Here is a 21178-nt window from a genome sequence, read left to right as displayed (position 1 = left end):
GAGGGATCAGCAGCCTCTTGATAATGGACCATGTTGGTATAGGGCATCCACTAGCGCTGGCCATTTAGATGGTGTCTGGCCAAGAGAGGGGCAGGTTGGTGATGAAATCTGTTGTGATGGCATCTTATTTTCATATTTTTAAGTCTATTCTATTAGGGGTGCATGGGGTTGGGATTGCTTATCTGTGACTAGAATAGTATCGGAGGTGCTGCTTTGCTGGAAGGGACTGAGCTGAAGAGGTCCTATGGGCCAGATTGGAGGTATGAATGTGGAATCATAGTGGCTCTCTAGAGTGGTGTGGGGCAATTCTGCCACAGCAGCTGCTCTGACTCTGGGTCAGCATCTGAGGGGCTTTGCCCCTCATGGACATCTGCTTGATGTCCCTGCCAGATTAGCTGGGTTAACCACGTCCAAGGCTGCATGTAACAGTATGTCACCATAAACCTCAGGAAGAACAGAGTCAGTTCCAGGCTCCCTCCTGCTGGCCCCTGATGCCCCTGGGCATTCTGGTTGTTGACTACTTGGTGGTTTTGATCTTGGTCACAAGTGATGGAAACATGGAGACCTGGACCAGGGCAGGCTCCTTATGTCAGCAGGTAGGCAGTGAAGGGAAGCAGATGGGGTGCAGTTCCAGCAGATGCAGGCCTAGGTGCAGTACTGATGGGCTCCTTGGCCTGGGGAAAGCCCCTTAATGATTCTGCTTCTTTTCTGTAAAATGGGGGCAATAATGCCTACCTCTCAGAAGGCTTGGGGAGATTAGATGAGCTAGTGTGGAGCACCTAGCAGTGCTTGGTGCCAGAAGGCACTTGATAAGTGATGGCTGCTACCACTGTTGCCATGTTAAGGCAGGTTAGATTAGGCCAAGATCATGGCAGAAATGGAGAGATTTCATGTCAGCAGTTGTAGCTTCCCTGACTGCAGACTATGAACCCTACATGACCTTGGCAAATGCATCAGCAGCTGCAGTTTGCCTTAATGTCTCATTAGAACCTTCAAGGGAAGGATCAAGACCTCTGAGACCCCTGGGCTGCTCAGAATCTACTCAGTGGGTGGATAGGACATGAGGGTGGCCCCTGCCAAAGGGACCCCTGTTTATCTGCCCTGTCTTTTTGTTGTCTAATTCCCCCCTGGGTGGTGAAGCCTGGAAACTGTGAGGTCCAGTAGAGCATTCCAGACTTCCACATACCCTGCCGCCCTGGAATAAAGAGGGTGGACAGGCCTGGAGAGGTAGGAACCATAAACCTGGGGAAGAATGGAGTCCAGAGCCAGGAGTGGGGAAAGTCCAAAAGGAAAACCTCTTTTGCTGGCCCAAGGCAGTTGTCAAAGTTGGGGTCATCAGGAGGCATGGTCAGAGAGATGAGAGAAAATTCTGAGCCCAGAACAAGGGCAGGTGGGGAGGGAGAGCTGGGTGGAAGCAGCTGGTCCTAAGCAGGGAGAGGAGACATTCTGCCTGCAAGTGTCGGCTTAAAGAATCTGGTTCTGAGCCTCCTGTGTCCCCACCACCTCTGTCAGCTGACCCACCTCTTCCTGTTCCTCCAGACCAAGCTGCTGACCCAGTATGTGCTGAGTCTGGCCAAATATGACCAGAACTATGATATTCGTGACCGGGCACGCTTCACCCGGCAGCTCATCGTCCCTTCCGAGCAGGGTGGGGCCCTTAGCCGCCATGCCAAGAAGCTCTTCCTGGCACCCAAACCAGCTCCAGTCTTGGAGTCATCCTTCAAAGGTGGGAGATGAAATCAAGGGTAAGATTCCTAGGGGAATGGGAAGGAACTGGCCAGAGTCTCTGCCCCAGACCTTCCTGAAGCCCCTAGCCAGGCACCATGCTTCTGTGGGCAGTCCTACTCCCTGGCTCACTCCTTTTGCCCCTGCTGTGGCACCAGGAATTACTCTTTCACCTGCCCACAACCACTGCCAGCATCATCTCACTTGAGGGTCTGCCTTACTGGCCAGGATGGGCTCCTGCCTCCTCTCCTCTCAGGCTCCCTTTTTAATCTCCCTCCCTGAGCAGACAGTAGGCTTTGGAATACATACCAAGATCTTAAATACCAAGGATCCAGGAAAGCAGAAAGCAAAACAACACACAGAGGAGAGATGTGTATATATACATATATATATATATATATATTTTTTTTAGACGGAGTCTCGCTGTGTCACCCAGGCTGGAGTGCAGTGGCGCGATCTCGGCTCACTGCAAGCTCCGCCTCCCGGGTTCACGCCATTCTCCCGCCTCAGCCTCCAAGTAACTGGGACTACAGGCGCCCGCCACCACGCCCGGCTAGTTTTTTGTATTTTTAGTAGAGACGGGGTTTCACCATGTTAGCCAGGATGGTCTTGATCTCCTGACCTCGTGATCCACCCGCCTCAGCCTCCCAAAGTGCTGGGATTACAGGCTTGAGCCACCGCGCCCGGCCTGAGAGGTGTATATTTTTATAAAGGTCCTGAGAAAGCAGTTGCCTGTACTCTGTAAGCTTAGTCACTACAGTCAGTTCAGATCCCAGGCCCCAGGGCTTCAGCCTTGCTCTGTTCTTGAGCTTGACCCTTAAGGCCTCTTTTCCCAAGACAAGGGCCCTGAGAGGGGGCCAGGGGGGAAGGGTTCTCCTGCTGGCTCTCCGGACCCCAGGAGCGGAAGCCAGGAACCTACACAGAAGAGATCCTCCTTCACAAAGCTCAGTTCTTCTGGGTATCTTTTCGTTCTTTTTCTCTCTCTTCCCTGGACCTCAGGAATGGGGAGATTCTGAGGGTGGGTGTAGCTTTGAAATTCTCCCAGGAAGAAGGCAACAGTCCCTTTCTCCCTGGTACCATCCCTACTCACAGGCCTGTGCTGCCCTTCTCCAGCAGTGCCTCACCTCTGACCTGGACTCCCGCACACTCATGCTCTGATGCTCATCTCTCCCGGCTGAGTCCAGAGCCTGACTAGACATGCTTCCCAAGCAGATGGGCTGGCAGCATCTGTGGGCCCAGAGTCTCCTCCTGCCCACCTCTGTAGGCCGCCTCTCCCTGGCCCTCAGTCCCTGCTCTGGCCTGGCCAGACAGCCTTTTCTTCCAGCATGTGGGCCTAAAGGTGCAGTCAGGGTGGAAGAGCCATGAGGGCACACATCCATCTCCTTGATCTCCTACCCACCTGGGAAGCCCCGACCAGAATCATGACCCAGCCCCACCTGGGAAATAGCTCCCAGAGCTCTCCCTCACTGCTGCTACCTGCCTGACCTCTAAACCTATCCTTAGACCGGGACCACTTCCAGCTGGGCTCACTGTCCCACCTGCTCAATGCCAAGGCCACAGGCTACCAGGAGCTCCCAGATTGGCCGGAGGAAGCCCCAGACCCATCTGTGCGCAACGTGGAGGTCAGCAGGGTGGAGGGTTGAAGTGTGTGTGTGTGTTGGTGGGGGCAGACAGTAAGGAGCTCTGGCAGTGCCGGCCCAGCCCTCCTAACACCTTCCCCACACACACAGGAAGAAGATCTTTCCCTTATTGAGACTCACGTGGGCCTGTTGGGCGAATACACTGAGGTCCCACCTCCGTGTGCCGTGTACTCTCTCCCATGCCCTGTGTCCCTCTGCTTCCCCTGTGTGCTGTGCTCCTGGGCCTTCCCATGTTCTGTTTCCACCTTGGTTTGGCAGTGCCCCTCTGTGAGCAGCATCCCCTCCCCTCCATGGACAGTGCCCCTTTCTTCCTCCTCTGTTCTTCCCTTTGTGGGACAGACCAGGTAGGGCCTCATGAAGAGGTGGAATAAAGGGTAAGGGCTTGTGCCTGCCTTCCTTCTCCCCAACCATTATGAAATGACCCTGCACCCTACTCCCATCTCCAGGTACCTGAATGGACCAAGTGCTCAAATCGGGAGAAGAGAAAGGAGAAGGAAAAACCCTTCTACTCGGACTCTGAGGGGGAGTCAGGCCCCACGGAGTCCGCAGACAGTGGTAAGCAGATGGCAGAGCTGGGGTCCTCTGTGCTCCCGCCCATGTGTCTGCATGACTGGCTATATGAGGGGTGTATGTATATGGTCGTGTGTCTAGGGGTGTGCACCTGCTTGTGAGTTCTGTTTGTGCACCTGAGGGATTCATGTTCCAGGTATGTGTGCTTGTGCAGGTTTCTATCCATGGAGTCCATCTGTGTTTCTGTCAGTTCCAGCTGGCATGTAGGGCTGGGGGCAGGTCAGAGAGGGTTCAGTACTGAATCTGAAGGTGGAACCCAGGTGCCTGCTCTAGACCCAAGGAGGCCTGCATATGAGGGAGGAGGCCTCATATTATTCCTCCACAGACCCTGAGTCTGAGAGTGAATCGGACAGTAAGAGCAGCAGCGAGAGCGGCTCTGGGGAGTCCAGCAGTGAGTCTGACAATGAAGACCAGGATGAGGATGAGGAGAAAGGCAGAGGCAGTGAGAGGTGAGAAGGGAGCTAGCCAGATGGCGGGTGGGGTTCTGGGGGCTTTCCTGAAAAGAAGGGCTAGCACTGAGCTTTAGCCAGTCTCCTAAGAGCCCCTGAGTCCCTTATGAGCTGGCTGGGGTTGTCAGCTCACATGACAACTGCTTTCGCTGGCTGCAGGAGATCTCTGAGGCCTCGTGGGGAGGTGTGGAGAAGCAACCAGGGGCCTGGAGCCTGAGCTGGCACAAGCTGGCTTCAAGCTCTCATGAGGTCCCTGCTATAGGACTTCAGGTGTGAACCCTCCTGGCCCAGGCTCCCCACTCCACTCCAGCTTTTCAGCATTTCTCCTGCTTCTGTGAAGCAAAGAGGGGGTGTCCAGGCCAGGCCTGAGCCCACCTTTCCCACTCTCCTTCAGTGAACAGAGTGAGGAGGATGGTAAGAGGAAGACGACGAAGAAGAAGGTGCCAGAGGGAAAAGGAGAAGCGTCATCCTCTGATGAGGACAGCGATTCCAGCAGTAGCACATCAGAGTCCGAGATGACATCAGAGTCCGAGGAGGAGCAGTTGGAACCTGCCTCCTGGAGGAGGAAAACAGTGAGAGCCTTGGGATAGAGTCAGGGTGTGCTCATGGGCCAGGGCCCTCCCCACCCTCTGGACCAGACTCAGACATCTCTCTCTACCATCCAGAACAGACCATGACATCTTCCCAACCCAGAACATGCCAAGGTGCTCCCCTTACCCACACCCATATCCCATTTTTCTCTTTCAGCCTCCCAGCAGCAAAAGGGCCCCTGCAACCAAGGAGATCTCCCTGCTTGATCTAGAGGACTGTGAGTTTGGGTGGTAAAAGTCACAGGGGAAAGGAGGCCTGGGGAGCATGAATTAGAATGGCCCACAGGGATTCTGGATCAGGTTCCTCAGGTCTTGTGGGAGCAGGGGAGCAGACAGAACATATCTTCAGGCCTGAGAGGGCAGCAGGGCTGACCTCCCCAGGTCTGGGGTTGAGGTCTAGGGATGGGTATTTTGCCAGAGCCTCCAGGCAGGCATGTGCGCTGCCGGCCCCGCCCCCCCCCGCTGTCCATGGTGCTGAAACGCGTACTCCTTGATCTCTAGGCTCCCTGTTCAACCCAAGTCACCTTCACTTTGCCTCATCATAGTCTTATCTACTCCCACAGTCACCCCTCCCAGTGTCCAGCCTGTGTCTCCCCCAGCAATTGTGTCTACCAGTCTGGCTGCTGACCTGGAGGGCCTGACACTCACAGATTCCACCCTGGTACCGTCGGTGAGTGGGATGGAGGAGGTGACTGGGCTGGAGCAGGGACACATCCCTGTGCTGCATCCTATGGTGTGGATGTGTGTGGGGGGTGGATGTGATGGAGGATGTGATAGCTTTGAGTCCCAGTTGCTGGATGGCCCTAGGGGACAATGCTGGGACAGGCTCTCTCCGTCTTGCTCAGTTCTGTCCTTCCTTACTCCTCCACTCTAGCTTCTGAGTCCAGTGTCGCGTGTTGGGCGGCAGGAGCTGCTGCACCGGGTAGCTGGCGAGGGGCTGGTTGTGGACTACACCTTCAGCCGCCAACCTTTCTCCGGGGACCCCCACATGGTGTCTGTGCACATCCACTTCTCCAACAGCTCTGATACCCCCATCAAGGGCCTGCATGTGGGCACTCCCAAACTGCCTGCTGGCATCAGCATCCAAGAATTTCCTGAAATTGGTGCGAAGGGCTTTGGATGGGGTGGAGGAGGAGGCTCCTGGGCAGAGTCAGTCTTTCTGTGGTTGTTGATACTCTTCTTGTGCCAGGCCAGGGGCCAAGCTATAGGGACACAGAGATAGCATCTAATGTGATCAACACTCTGGTGAACAAGACAGATTATGAAATAAGCAAGATCATATCAGGGCAGGAGGTGCTTGCAGCAGCAGATTTGAGCCTTGGTTGTTTCAGGACTAACTTAAATGTGGTGAGGGTGAGTGGGGGAAAGCAACCTTAAGAGTTCAGAAGGAAACCAGGAACAGTCTCCAGGGGCCAAGAAAGCCAAGATTCTGTAGAGGGTTGGTCAGCTGTAACAGTGGAGGGGAGAGTAGGGCTAGGCTGGGTTCTAGACCTATCAGGTGATGGTGGTCCTCCCTCTCCCCTTCACTGCCTTATACCACTTCAGAGTCCCTGGCCCCTGGAGAAACTGCCACTGCTGTAATGGGCATTAATTTCTGTGACTCAACCCAGGCAGCCAACTTCCAGCTGTGGTATGTGCCCAACTCAAGGTGGGGGTGAGAGGATGGGCTGGAAAGGGTCAGGGTAACAATGAACCAGAAATGGAGGTGGTGCTTAGTGGGGATACATCATGATTGGATGGGTCTGGAAGCCATCTCAGGCCCTCATTCCTCACCTCACTCTCTCACTGCCTCCAAGCTGTGCCTCTACGCAGGGTGGGAGGTGAGGGGAGAGATGACGGCCTTAATTCTTCCTCTGTTTCCTCCCACCCTTCCAGCACCCAGACCCGACAGTTCTATGTCTCCATTCAGCCACCTGTTGGGGAGCTGATGGCCCCTGTGTTCATGAGTGAAAATGAGTTTAAGAAGGAACAGGGTGAGTGCTCCCTGGGAGTGGGCAGAAAGGGAAGTATAGAAGCTGACTCCAGAACATCCAGCTTGAATGGTAGGGAGAATGGTGGTGTCCTTCATCTAGACCAGGGGTCAGCAAACTTTTTCTGTAACGGGCCAAAGATAAATGTTTTAGGCTTTGAGAATCATGTGATATCTGTTGCAGTTACAACACGACTGTGGTTGTTTAAACATATAAACATCCACAGACAGTAATGTAAATGAATGAGTATGGCTGTGTTCCAAGAGATGTCCATTTATATTTATAGATACTGAAGTTTAAATTTCATATAATTTTCATGTGTCATGAAATATTAATCTTCTTTTGATTGCTCCCCCAACACTTAAAAATAATTTAAAACATTGTGCGCCATACAGGTGGTGGGCTGGATTTGGCCTGGAGGCTGTAATTTGTAAAACCTCTGGCCTACAAGAAAGAAGAGTGGCTTGGGCAAGGGAGGAGGGAAGATCATGGTTAGTTTTGGATAAACTGATTTTGAAATGCATTTGGAAAATTCAGGAGGAGCTATTTAGTATGCAACTGAAAATATGGGTCTATGCCCAGGAAACACTTTGAAGCTGGAGTCATGAGCATAGAGGTTGTAATGGAAGCTGTGAATATGAATGAGATCACTCTGGGAGGTGGGAGAAAATAGGAATGCCAAGGACAGAACCTTGGGGGAAAACCTGAATTCTGCAGAAGAAAGAGGAAGAGAGGGATAAGAGAAGGAGCACAGGGAGAGGTGGGGGAAAAACCAGGAGAGACAACAAGGCAGAAGGTGTCTGCAAACCAGAGTTACCGAACACCTTCAGAGTCAGCGTATAAAAGGCTACTGCCAACCTGAGGGAGAGAGGGTCATTGCTAAAGGAGGGACAGAGGCCAATTGCAGTGGGTTGAGGGAGACCAGGGCTCAAGTAAATGGAGTCCTCTTTGGAGGACTTTAGCCATGAATGAGGAGGGAGACAGGGCATTGGCACGATGAAGGATCTCGCTTCTGGAAAGGATTTTTTGGAGACCGGAATACTTGAACATGAACAGATTGAAGGAACAAATACAAGAAAATGTTATTAGTCAGGAATGAAGGGGATGGAAGAAACAGGAGAGGGATGTCAGTTTCTAAAAGGAGGTGAAGAATGGGGGAAGCAGCAGAAGGAGGAAAGAGGCTCAAGAGAAAGTTGGTGTGCAGGAGGGCAGATGGAGGGGCTCCCACTGGGGGCCTAGAGCATGTGAGTGGAGAGAAGTCAGCCCTGCAGAATGAGGAGTTCTGGGGATGCTGGGAAGGTTTGGGGGCTTTAGGAGCCCTGGCTAGGTCTGGAGCTGCTGCTGCAGAGGTACAATTAAAAATGTACCTGTGAATGCTGCATGTGACTACTGGATTCTGGCTGAGAGATCACAGCAGCCACCTGTCATCTTTTTGTGAGGGCTTAGCCTCCAGGAGCTGAGTGGGAGTTGAATGTGGGTTGGAGGGCCGCCCAGGAAAGATCAAAGGGTATGAGGTTCAGGATTGGGGAACCTCTTAAGAACTGACTGGCCACTCTCAAGGGGCTGGTAGCCCAGATGTCTGATGGAGGAAGCGCCAAATCAGTCTTTGGTAACAACATGGATAAAGGCCTGGGTGGGAGGGGTACAGAGGCTAACGAAGGCTTCCTGATGGAGGGCCCAGTCTGAGAGCGTAGTACCGTCTCCCCAAGACTGATGATTTAGATTCTGACCTGCCCTTTGCATGATACCTTCCCAGCCTGGGAGAACTTGATGCTTAGTAAGCAGACCCAGGTGCTGGCCTCTGTACCCACCACGGCCTCTGCCCTCATCACGACCTCTGCCCCCAGGAAAGCTGATGGGCATGAATGAGATCACAGAGAAGCTCATGCTGCCAGACACCTGTCGGAGTGACCACATTGTGGTGCAGAAAGTGACTGCCACTGCCAACCTGGGTCGTGTTCCTTGTGGGACATCTGATGAGTACAGGTACTAGGCCACCAGTAGAGGGGAAATGATGAGCATGGGGGCCCTGGTTTGAAGGAGGACCCCCAAGCGCTGATCCCCTTCCAAACACAGTCACCCTTAGCAGCTCTTCCCCACCCCTTCTACTCCCACCTCAGGTTTGCAGGGAGGACACTAACCAGTGGAAGCCTCGTTCTGCTGACTCTGGATGCCCGGCCAGCTGGAGCTGCCCAGCTGACTGTCAACAGTGAGAAAATGGTGATTGGCACCATGCTGGTAAAGGATGTGATACAGGCTCTGACCCAGTGACTTCCAAGTGCTGTGACCTCTTTGGCTCCTATCTGTACCTCCCCATGACATTTGGGCTGTCAGTCCCTCTCACCTTTCTCTCTCTCTCATCATCATCCTCATGCCAGATAGCATTCAGGGTGTCCTCTCTCTCGGGAGGACCACGCCTTCCCCTAATCCCCTCCCCATGTGTTCCTTAGTGATCTGTGCAGAGGGAGATGGCAGTCACTCCCTTCAGTCCTCCCAGCTTTCTGTAGCTATTTATGTAACACTCTCAATAAAATGTCTTCTCTCTAGCTGCTGGCTTGCTTTTCCTTCTGGGGGTTTGGAGGAGAGCTGCTAAGGGTGACTGTGTTTCGCCCTTGTGACCTTGTAGGGGAGGCTATGACTGCTTCTCAGGAACAACTCTGGTTGAATCCCCAAGGTGACCATCTCTGGGTCAGGATGCCTAGGAATCTGCAGGCATCTCTGTGGAAGAGACATCTGGACTGGGATGGGAAAGCAAAGCTGGAAGAGCACCTTGGTTCTTTTTTATAGCCTCTGCAAAAACAAGTCCTCTTCAATGGCTGGCAGACCCCCTTAGTTCTTCTTATGGTCCCTTGGGAAGAAAGGACTCATAACATGGGGATTTCCCCAAACACAGGTGCTCAGTTCAACATATGTCAACTACCTCTAGTTAGGCAGCCTGGAGGCCCCACCTGAATGGGGTACTGACCCACTAGTCATCTTAGTGGAATAATAGAAGATGTATAACTGTACTTCTCAAGTCAGTTTGTGGCAAGTCACCTGGTGATCCTATCACACGCAGATTGTATTAGTAGGTCTAGGATGAGGCCTGAAATTGCTTTTTTTTTTTTTTTTTTTTTTTTTAAGTGAAAGCAGCCGGGCATGGTGGTTCACGCCTGTAATGCCAGCACTTTGGGAGGCTGAGGTGGGCGAATCATGAGGTCAAGACCAGCCTGGCCAACATGGTGAAATCCTGTCTCTACTAAAGATACAAAAAATTAGCTGGGCATGGTGGCATGTGCCTGTAATTCCAGCTACCTGGGAGACTGAGGCAGGAGAATCGCTTGAATCCAGGAGGCAGAGGTTGCAGTGAGCTGAGATCGTGCCATTGCACTCCAGCCTGGGCAATAGGGTGAAACTCCGTCTCAAATAATAATAATAATAATAATAATGTGAAAGCAAGTTTATTAAGGAAGTAAAGAAACAGAAGAATGGCAACTCCATAGGCAGAGCAGCAGATTCTGTACCTGTGACAAGACACCAGCATCTGGTCACACCTGGAACAAACCTGGTGGGTGCAGTGGGGGTCAGGGCTCTCCCTGACACCTTTTCTGGTGAAGAAAGAGGCTAAGTGAGCAGTGGTTCTAAAAGGTATAAAAGGTGTTCTATTAGGATGTGTTCTGTACCTTCCCTTCCCCTGCAAAGTCTATGATCAAATAAGTTTAAGAATCTTATATTTAAGTGAAATAAGTTCATTTCCCATAGGTCTTCTCAGAACCTTTACTATGCTAATGTACACTGTGACCACCTCTCAGCCTGCAGTGTTACTCAAACTTGGTTTTGATCTTGGAACACTTTGCTCACATCATCTTGATTGACTGGGTTACAAGGAACACACTCCAGTGATAGTTTGAGATGTTGTACCTCAGCCTCTGATCCTCTGTGACCAAGACTTCAGGCCCTTGACCATACTGTCCCAAAGCCCTGCCACTTAGACATCCCTAAGCACATCTGTTCACGGGTAAGATGGGGTGAAGCAGGTGTGGCTGTCCTCTCACAGAAGGAGAACAAAGGCAGTGCCAGGGGACAGCCCTGCCTCTGGCTCCAGGGACTTGCTGGGCACTGTGACACCAGAGAGCTGCTGGAACTGCTGCTCCCCTGAGAGCCTGGGGCCCCAAAGTCTCCCTGGGATCACTGTTTTTGTTACTGCAGATTCTGAGATGATCCTCCAGTCAAAAGTAAGATTCAGTCTTACTTTTGCCTCTGAATCAGCACTACCCACAGCACTGAGAGAGGGTGAGGGTGATTTTCTAAGAAATTTGAACGAGAACCATCAGAGAATCCCTTACCCACCTTTATTCTGTATCAAAAGCCCCAGAGTAGAGCTGGGCATGTCTCTGTAGTCCCAGCTACTCAGAAGGCTGAGACTGGAGAACTGCTTGAGGCCAGGAGTTCAGGGTTGTATTGCACTATTACTACACCTGTGACTAGCACTCCATCCTGGACAACCTAGCAAGACCCCATCCCTTAAAAAAAAAAGTCCCCTTTTTAAAAAAATGGGATTTTGTAGGAACCAGAAGTGCAAAAGGCAAGTCCTTTAACATTCCTCAAGTACAGCCCAGGTTCCCAGAACCTCTCGTAAAGGGCACTGGGATTTCCAACCCTGAGAGTCCAGATAGTTGGAACCTTTACGGCTCTGTGTTGGTGTCTCTGGAACGTGTCCCAGGCTTTGGCGTTAGCAGTAGCAACTCTTCATAAGGAAATGGTTCTGGTGCTTGATGGAAGAGAGAGGCAGGAAGCAGGAGAACAAGGTGTGGGCAGGGAAGAGTATGACTGCAGAAGGAGCCCAGTGGGGAGTGCTGTGCTGCTGGTTGAGGCTGGGCTGGAGATTGGTGGGGCAGCAATTTCCCATCCAGGAGGGGCACAGGGCCTGTTCTGTGCTGAAAGAATGGTCTGGAGTGAGAGAATCTTAGTCACAGAGGAAGGGGGAGTGGCTGCCCCAGCTCTCATCCCAGCCCAGCCCATCTCTTTCAAGGCCATACCTCCCACAGCCCTACCACATGAGCATCCCTGAGCGGGTGTGCAGGGATGAGATGGGGGCTGCCCAGCATACACAGGAGGAAGCAGGTCAGACCTGCAGGGGCTGGGGGCCCCCACATCCCCCAGGGCATTTTCCCCAACCCATATCATATTCTGTATTTTATCACTGGCCCAAGTCTTTGCCACTGTGGTGACACTTTGTCCCCAGGTTATTAGGGGCCTGGTCACAGAGTGTCTGGATCTCAGATGGCAGGGAAAATACTTCCCACAAATAGCTTTTTTTTTTGGGAGACAGAATCTTGCTCTGTTGCCCAGGTTGGAGTGCAGTGGCACAATCTCTGCTCACTGCAACCTCTGCCTCTTGAGTTCAAGCAATTCTTGTGCCTCAGCCTCCTGAGTAGCTGGGATTACAGGCATGTGCCACCACGACCAGCTAAGTGTTTTTTTTTGTTTTGTTTTGTTTTTTTGAGATGGAGTCTCGTTCTGTTGCCTAGGCTGGAGTGCAGTGGCGTGATCTCAGCTTACTGTACCCTCCGCCTCTCAGGTTCAAGCGATTCTCCTGCCTCAGCCTCCTGAGTGGCTGGGATTACAGGTGTGTGCCACCATGTCCAGCTAATTTTTGTATTTTTAGTAGAGACGGGGTTTCACCATGTTGGTCAGGCTGGCCTCGAACTCCTGACTCGTGATCCGCCTGCCTCGGCCTCCCAAAGTGCTGGGGTTACAGGTGTGAGATACCGCACCCAGCCTAATTTTTTGTATTTTTAGTAGAGATGGGGTTTTGCCATTTTGGCCAGGCTAGTCTCAAACTCCTGAGCTCAGGCAAAAGACCTGCCTTGGCCTCCCAAAGTGCTAGGATTATAGGCATGAGCCATCGGGGCTGGCCAGCCATGAATAGTTTTGATGGGGCAACCAGGGAACTAGCCCAGGGCTGTGGGATTCAGGTGGGGCCCAGGACCACAGGACGGACTGGGAAGCACTCTTAGGACTCTGCTGGTGCAAAGGAAGGGCTGCAGAAAGGGGCCTCAAAGTGGATAGAAGCACAGGGACTGGCACAGAGGTAGAAGGTGCCCTGACAAGGATGGGGTAGTGCATCAGTGGGGATCTAGAAGGTCTGAGCCTGACCACAGGCCTTGATGGGTTAGAAGACAATGAGCTCGGGGAGGGGCTGGGAACTGGAATCTAGTCCAGGATGGCTTCAAAACAGTGCCCAGGCAAATTGGCAAGAGAGACAGCTCCAGTTTCCAGCCAGGCTGCAGCACCTGGCTAGCTGCAGTGGCTGGTGACCCTGGGGAACAGATCCATTTAGAGATACCAAGGAAGCCACTACAAGGATCCCAGAGTTGAGACATTAGTTGTGCCCATGCTTGAACTTCCATCTATCTGGCGACTAAGGCAAACCCCTGCACTAGTTCAGCCTATTCTGCTGGGCATCTTGAGAGTCACCTCCCCATAGTGTATCTTCCACATCAAAAGGATGGGTGTTGAGGGTGGAACTCAGAGTGGCAGGACTTCCCCTGTCCTGGCTTAGAAAGGAAAGGGAAAACTGGAAAATTCTGACCTACCAGAGGACCTTGGCCTGGGTCTTCTTTTTGTCACCACCTGGTCTTTTGGCTCCCAGAGTCAAGAGACGGATGGTGAATTGGTCCCTGGGAGGGTGGATCCCAGGTTGGGATATGGAGAATAAGGATTAAAAGTGGAGTATCCTCAAGGAAAAGAAGCAGCGTGTACCTTTTTGGGTCTTCTACTTGATGGTTCTGGTTTGACCCCAGTGTCTCTCCCTGCATCCCCAATCCCACGGTCTGTCTAGTAGAAGAAAGCACTTAGGGCTGAACTTTTTTATCCTGACCTTTGGGAACCCCCATTATTTTCCCTTTACCAATTGCCCCCTTACTGCAGAAGATGCTGTGGTGTCACTGAGGCTTCACTTCCCTATGGCATCTGAAGAACAGAAAGAATGGTTCTCTCTGTCTAGGCCCCAAATACATTACGCCCCTGGGTTTGGGAATTTTTTTTTTTAATCTTAAGTTTCAGTATTTAAATTTATGAATCTGTAAACTTACATAAATTATAAATTTATGAATATTTAAATATAATATTCCTACATAAAATTGTACAGATTACAAGTATTCAACTTGATGTGTTTTCACAGACTGAATAACCCATGTAAACAGCATCCAGCAAGAAAAAGCAGGGCAGCTCATCTTCCTCATGCCTACTTCCAGTTTGGGGCAGTGTTTCATTTTGCTGAGAGATTACAGAGTCCTGAAACAGTCTGACACCAGGCTCCAAGTGGCAGTGGGATTCCAGAAGGCCAACATGAACTTGTGTCCAGCAATGCCAACACAGTGGCAGATGCTTCTCTTTGGGGCTACTAGGGATGTGTTAATAACAGCCTCTGTGGGAGGGGCAGGGTATGTGGAAATAGGAGGATTGTCTTGTTTTGGCTGCAAAGAATGTAAGGAAACAACTATGGGGGAAAAGAAATTCTTAAGAGCTTGGGTAAGATGACCTTGATCTAATCTTGGATGTGCTAAGACCCCAGCATCTGCACCTTCAGAGGGAAGTCAGGGAGGGAGAGGTGGGGTTGGTGTTTCTCATGGGTACCAAGGCAAGACCAAGACCCTGGACTCCTGACCCACACCAAGAAAAGAAGTTGCATACTCTCAAGTAAATCTCTAAATGTCTCAATTTCCCCAGCTGCAAAACAAAGGGGATGGCCTCTCCGTGTCTCTCGGCATCCACGAACCCATTACAAGCATCTCAGGACAACCAGCACTCACCTTCAACCTCCAAGATGCTCCCCAATGATCTTTGCTACCTGGTATCTGTATCCTTGTGTCATTCCCTTCCACATATTATCAGTGTTGGTGTATGTGAATAACAGGATACAAATGATGGTATGTCATTTCTGAGATTAGGTCATAAAATTATTTGCACCTCCATCTTGGTTGATCTCTTCCTCTCAAGCCAGCTACCATGTCTTGAGCAGCACTATGGAGAGGTCCACGAGACAAGGAATGGAGGCTTTTGCCGGCACCCACTCGAGTGAGCTTGGAAGCTGATCTTCCAGCCCAAGGCAATGCTTCAAGTGACTGAAGTTCTGGCTGATATCATGACTGCAACCTCATGAGAGAGACTGAGCCAGAACCAGCCAGATAAGCCATTCTCTGATTCCTGACTCCCAGAAATTGTGCAAGATAATAAATATTTGCTGTTTTAAGCTGCTTAGCTTTAGGGGTAACTTAATAACAATAAATACATAATACAATCCAGCCTTCCACCCATCTCCTAGGTTCCTAGGTTGTTGGGAAAGCCCTCAGGGAGCCTGTATCCCTGATTCTGGCCTTCAGAGCACTCTGCTCCCACATTCAGTGTCTGAGTGGTATGCCTGAGTTGGCTTCTACTGCCTCATAAGGGCTGACTGTTATTACACATTCAGGAATTTGGTGAGCCAGATGATGCTGCACTGGCAATTTGAAACCAGCCAGGGTGGGAGTTTTTGTGCCATGGAAAGAGGCAAATACTACAAATCACTTCCCTCCCCCAGCCAATTGTCAAACATTTACCAGCACATCACTGCCCTTAATTATCCCCATCTCTGTCTCTTTAAAATATTATGTATTTCAAGTTTAAAGACTAACATAACCACCTGTATACTAATCACCCAACTTAAGAACTGAAGCACTCATCAGTTCAGCACTCATCAATTTAATGTCCCCAATACCCCTCATTTCATGACTGCTTCCTTTCCCACCTGAAGCAAATCATCATTCTGAATTTTCTGTTTGTCAATGCCATCCCTTTTTTTTTGTACTTTTACTATATAGATGTGTTCCTAAACAATATATTGTACCATACTTTGTGATGGTGGTGGGTACTACACATTTTCAAATTTTATATAAATGGCATCTTAAAGTATGTTTTCTCCTACATCCTGCTTTTTCACTCAATATTGTTTGTGAGTCATGTTGATGTGATCTGCTGTATTTCATTTACTTTTACTTATATATAGAATTCCACCGTATGACTATACCATAATTTATTGAGCCACTCTCCTGTTGGTGGGCATTTAAGGTTATTTTGTTTTGTTTTTGCAACTATTAACAAAACAGCTAGACATTTTTACTCATGCCTCTTAACATGTATGAAAGCTTCTCTAACATATTTTCCTAGGAATGGAATTGCTGGGTCATAGAGTATACACTTTTTCAAGTTAACTAGAGAATCCAAATTGCTCACCAGAGTTGCTATACTTCACATCAAGAATATTTCTAGCAGCTTTATTCATAACAGTCCCCAAAGTGGAAAGAATTCAAATTCCAATCAATAGAAGAATGCAGAAATAAATTATGGTGTATCTATACAATGGAATACTACTTAGCAATACAAAGGAACAAACTACTTCTACATGCAGCAACATGGATGGATCTAACATGTATGTTGAATGAAAGAAACCAAAAATTATATGAAATCTACAACAGGTTAAACAAACCTGTAATGAAAAGCAGTAAAGATAATGGTACCTTGAGGAGGGAGGTATAAAGTGGGAAGGGGCAGGAAGGAACCCAGTGGGGGTTCTGGAGAGATTCTATGTCTCGATGTGGGTGGTGGTTACCCCGGTATACACTTAAGATTTGTGCACTCTGGCCAGGCACAGTGGCTCACGCCTGTAATCCCAGCACTTTGGGAGGCCGAGGCAGGCAGATCACGAGGTCAGGAGATCAAGACCATCCTGGCTAACATGGCAAAACCCCGTCTCTACTAAAAATACAAAAAATTAGCTGGGCGTGGTGGTAGGTGCCTGTAGTCCCAGCTACTTGGGAGGCTAAGGCAGGAGAATGACATGAACCCGGGAGGTGGAGCTTGCAGTGAGCCTAGGCAACAAAGCAAGACTCCATCTCAAAAAAAAAAAAAAAAAAAAAAGATTTGTGCACACTATGCATTGTCTTCTCTCCATTAAAAGATGTGAAACATAAAAGCACACACCAAAGTAGCTGAACCAGTTTACGCCCTCACTGGCAGTGATCCTGCTACTGGGACAGTGAGACTTGATCATTTTTTCCATTTGAAAAGTGTGGCATGGTATCTGATAGCGGTTTCATGTGCATTTCCTTGGTTATTGATGAGGTGGGCATCCACTGATGTTTATTGGCCATTTGGATTTTCACTTGTGTCAACTGCCTATTCCCATCTTTTGCCCATTTTTCTATGGAGTTGTGTTTTTTCCTTGTTGATTATAGAAGTTCTTACATAGTCTGGAAACTAGTTCTTTGTAAATACATGGATTGGAGATATCTTCTTCCAGTCTATGGCTTATCTTTTCAAGCTTTAAACAGTATCTTTGGCTGGGTGGTTGCTCACGCCTAATCCCAGCACTTTGGGAGGCTGAGGCGGGTGGATCACAAGGTCAGGAGTTCGAGACCAGCCTGGGCAACATGGTGAAACCTTGTCTCTACTAAAAATACAAAAATTAGCTGGGTGCAGTGGCGGGCGCCTGTAATCCCAGCTACTCTGGAGACTGAGGCAGAAGAATTGCTCGAGTCCAGGAGGCAGAGATTGCAGTGAGCCAAGATTGCACCACTGCATTCCAGCCTGGGTGACAGAGCAAGACTTTGTCTCAAAACAAACTATTTTAGTAAACCAAAGTTTTAAATTCCAGTGTGGTCAAATGTATTGTCTTCCTTTACATCCTGTGCTTATTGTTCCAAGTTTACGAGGTAAAAAAAAATTCTCCTATATTTTCTTCTAAAAAAAATTCTAAGTAAAGCTTTTCAGAAGTGTATTTTTGACTTACTTTTGTGTAAGATGAAAGGTGGGGCCAATCCACTCTTTTTTTTTTTTTTTTTTTTTTTGAGACGGAGTCTTGCTCTGTCACCCAGGATGGAGTGCAGTGGCGAGATCTCAGCTCACTGCAAGCTCCGCCTCCCTGGTTCATGCCATTCTCCTGCCTCAACCTCCCGAGTAGCTGGGACTACAGGCGCCCACCACCACGCCTGGCTAATTTTTTGTATTTTTAGTAGAGACGGGGTTTTGCCATGTTAGCCAGGATGGCCTCAATCTCCTGACCTGGTGGTCCGCCCGCCTCAGCCTCCCAAAGTGCTGGGATTACAGGCATGAGCCACAGTGCCCTGCCCCAATCCACTCTTTTATCCCACTTAAAAGGAACTTGAGAAAACAAAAGAATATGGTTTCTTCTGTACAGAGCTTGGCAAAACTTGAGCAGAGACTGTGTGTGTCTACCTTGTGGTCTTCAGTTCCTAAGTTAATTCCTTTTCTTATCTTTTGCAACCAGGAAATTATTTCCTCCCATCAAACTTCTCTCTTCTTTTAGCTCTCTGCCTCCTGCAGAAGCACTGAACACCTCGGCATATAAAAGACTACAAAGTCTCTCCTGTCTCCCTAGTACATATATTTAACATGTAGTCCAGCTAATTATAGTTGGACTTAAAATCAGTATTGTAAGTCTGGGGCTTGACTCCAGAGACAGTGCCAGGCATAGCTGGGCTCAAAGGCTGTTTGTTGACTGGGAGAATAGATAATGCTGCCTATTTGTTTCTGCTACTTCTGCCAGTGACCAGCTGTGGGGATTTGACCAAGTCATTTAATATATTCACCTCTGTCACTTTCCACACCCTGCCTTGTGGATTATGGTCACCTTCAGAGGGACTATTCTTCCTGTATGACCTGCAGGCCTAGCCAAGTCCGGGCAGGGAGCAAGGACTCGCCCACACTTGAGGTCATGACTGCATTTGGTCAAAATTACCTCTTCTCTCAACATCTGCAGTCAGCTCTGGGGTCATTTACAGATAAGCAAACACATAAGCATGCTGGAAGTTTTATTCTCACCTGGTTAAGACTTCAGGCTCTGAAACCAGAAGATTGCCTTGGTTTGAGTCCTTGCTCTGACACTTTTAGCTGGGAGTCTTTTGGCAAGTTACTTAACTTCTTTGAGCTTCAGTCTCATCTGCAAAATGAGGTAACATAGGAAAAGCACTTAGAACTTTCCCACGCACATAGTAAGTGGTCAGTGAAGACAAGCTATTACCTGCAACAGAAAGTTTAGGAAGAGAGACTTTAGGCAGCAGCAATTTCTGTTCCAAGTCTCTTGATGCCTTCATTTTTTTACGGTTGAGAGTTCTGAAATATGAAAGGGCTTCCAGACACCCATTCCTCTGGGCACTATTCTGGGTTTCAGATTCTTATCTCGCTCAGCTTTTGGGTCAGAGAGGAGTAAAGGATGTCAGGGATCACAAACTGGCAGCCAGTGAGCTGCATGGGGCCCCTGGACATGCTGGGCTTGGCTCTTTTCATTTGAATTAATAACCAATATTAAAATTTACATTCAAGATTTCACTTAGTACTTCCAGCTTTTCTTGAAAGATTTAACTGGGCTGGGACCTCATCTGTACATGGTGCCCACCAGCTAACAGCCCTTTTGGGTGTGCCTTGGGCCTTCAGTGCTGTCGCCCACCCTCACTTGGCTCCTGTGCTGTAGGCATCTGAGTGTGGCACCCTCTCAGAAACAGCTGTCCTAAGCTGCTTAAGGGCCAGGACAAGACTCAGGGGTAGGCTGCTCCTGGAGAAAGTATGGCTCAAGAGAGAGGGGTCCCAGCGAAGTTGCTTCTGCCTTGTTCCTGCAGTCATCACCTTTTCTGCCCATGACCTTAGCAACCCAAAGAAGCTCCTGTAAGTAGACCAGGTGGATGGAGACTGGCCAACTCCCACTGTCACTCACCCCTCTTGGACTTCTACTCTTACACTCACCACCCTTCCCCCCTTAATCCCTCTGAAACACTAGACTATACCATCAGCTTCCTCTTTCTCCATCACCTCAGGCAGAAACTGACAGTTACCTGCCCCTCTCCCCTTAGCCATTAGATCAAGCCCAGGAAGACGGCAGCACCATCTTCCCTAAGTGCCAGGAAGGGACCGGAGCATAGTTAGTGCTTATTAAATAGTATCATGATAACATGACACATGTAAAACACTTAGCAATGCTCAATAAACTCTGGTCCCCTTCCTCCCCAGTCCAGTCCCTTGTTTTCCCCCTTTTCTGTCCAACCTCTTCTAAGTCTCCAGTAACACCTTAAAACAGACCTGACAACTGCCAACCCCTTTTACAATTCTCTAATAGTTTCCTCCTGTCTGCAGAATAAAAGCCCCTTACAAACCGGGCCCAGGCTTCCCTCCGGCGGTATCAGGTCGCATCATCCTCAGTCCTGGTCAGAGGGAGCCGCTCCTTGCCGTCCTCCCTCTCTGCCTTTGCTTGGTCTCCCGCCTGGAATGCCATCTCCTCTTCTGCGCTTGCTTGAGGTTTCCGGTCCGCCCCTGCTCCAGGTGCCCCAGGACGACTGCCCTGGAGCCCTCGCCCTGTCCATTGCCCTATTTCTGTGAAACTTTCTATCGCGGTCTGTCGGGAGCGCCGGAAGCGGTTTCCCCGGAGAGCTCCGGTCCAAAGAGGACCAGTGATGTCTTTGGAACTTTCTGGAATGTCCTGACTCTCGCGGCCCCCTCTGCAGCGCAGGGAGCAGTGGGTCTAAAGTGAGCGCGCCTCCTGGAGCCCGGGGGCTACGGTTCAGACCGAGGATGCAGGGCTGGCTCTCGCCCCGTAGAGATCCCTGGAATAGAAGGAGCGCGGACAGTAGGCTGTGGTGCCTAAGCGATCGCCGCCGCTCGCAGGGGCTTGTAAATCGTGCCCTCTTTTGTCAGAGGGAAACTGAGGCCCAGAGCAGACAGTGCCTCCGCTAAGGGTTACTTAGGTGAGTGGCGCGCTCAGGCTTCGGCCTCTGGCCCCCCAGGGGATGGCTGTGGCCAGTAGCAGCCGCGGTCCCCGCCGGGTTCCGGGTGGGCGGCGGAGCCCTCCTTGGCCCGGCCTGCTGGGAGGGGCGGGGCGCGAGGGGGCGGAGGCGAGGGCTCGGGCGGGGCAGACACAGGTGCTCCGCATCCGGCCGGGGGGCGGCTCCGAGGAGCGGCTCGGAGGAGCTTCATAAGCTGCCGGGGTGTTGGGCTGCGCGCGGCTCGCTGCAAAAATAGTGCCCACGTGCGTGCGCGTCTCTCGCCCGCCGGCTGGCCGGCCAGCCCGTCAGCCCCGCAGGGCCACACCGGCCCCATGGCGTTCCCACTGGTAAGAGCCGCCCGCCGCTTGCCTGGGCGGGGCCGCGTCCCGGCCGCACTAGCTAACGGTCCGCGCGCAGCCGGGTCCGGTGCCGCGGTACACC

General features: G+C 50.5%; 2 protein-coding genes and 1 long non-coding RNA gene across 5 annotated transcripts in view; 2 read left to right on the top strand and 1 right to left on the bottom strand.

Moving 5' to 3' along the window:
- The window catches only part of AP3B2 (adaptor related protein complex 3 subunit beta 2), a 50790-nt gene extending 41300 nt beyond the window's left edge, over positions 1–9490 (top strand). For both annotated transcript variants that reach the window (XM_007990242.3, XM_007990243.3), the window contains 12 exons: positions 1540–1726; positions 3229–3347; positions 3812–3920; positions 4261–4384; positions 4779–4956; positions 5132–5192; positions 5538–5644; positions 5849–6077; positions 6520–6604; positions 6850–6947; positions 8792–8930; positions 9065–9490. In XM_007990242.3, coding sequence (XP_007988433.3) covers positions 1540–1726; positions 3229–3347; positions 3812–3920; positions 4261–4384; positions 4779–4956; positions 5132–5192; positions 5538–5644; positions 5849–6077; positions 6520–6604; positions 6850–6947; positions 8792–8930; positions 9065–9215 — 1587 coding nt within the window. In that variant the 3' untranslated portion in view covers positions 9216–9490. The remainder of the gene's footprint in view (positions 1–1539; positions 1727–3228; positions 3348–3811; positions 3921–4260; positions 4385–4778; positions 4957–5131; positions 5193–5537; positions 5645–5848; positions 6078–6519; positions 6605–6849; positions 6948–8791; positions 8931–9064) is intronic.
- Positions 9491–10062: 572 nt separating this feature from the next.
- LOC103231096 (uncharacterized) lies at positions 10063–20924 on the bottom strand. Its single transcript, XR_005236871.2, has 3 exons — positions 20132–20924; positions 18807–18924; positions 10063–11860 (listed from the first exon to the last, which is right to left on the bottom strand). It is a non-coding gene; the product is annotated as an uncharacterized lncRNA (long non-coding RNA).
- Positions 20889–21178, top strand: part of CPEB1 (cytoplasmic polyadenylation element binding protein 1) — a 101011-nt gene continuing 100721 nt past the window's right edge. Inside the window, exon 1 of one of the 2 annotated variants that reach the window (XM_007990246.3) lies at positions 20889–21084. In XM_007990246.3, coding sequence (XP_007988437.3) covers positions 21070–21084 — 15 coding nt within the window. In that variant the 5' untranslated portion in view covers positions 20889–21069. The remainder of the gene's footprint in view (positions 21085–21178) is intronic. The other variant, XM_007990244.3, reaches the window with a different exon arrangement.

Source organism: Chlorocebus sabaeus, chromosome 29, assembly GCF_047675955.1.
Source record: "Chlorocebus sabaeus isolate Y175 chromosome 29, mChlSab1.0.hap1, whole genome shotgun sequence".
In the NCBI taxonomy this organism is placed as follows: Eukaryota; Metazoa; Chordata; class Mammalia; order Primates; family Cercopithecidae; genus Chlorocebus; species Chlorocebus sabaeus.
Note: the sequence above shows the minus strand (reverse complement) of the source record. Positions and strands in the feature narration are given on the sequence as shown.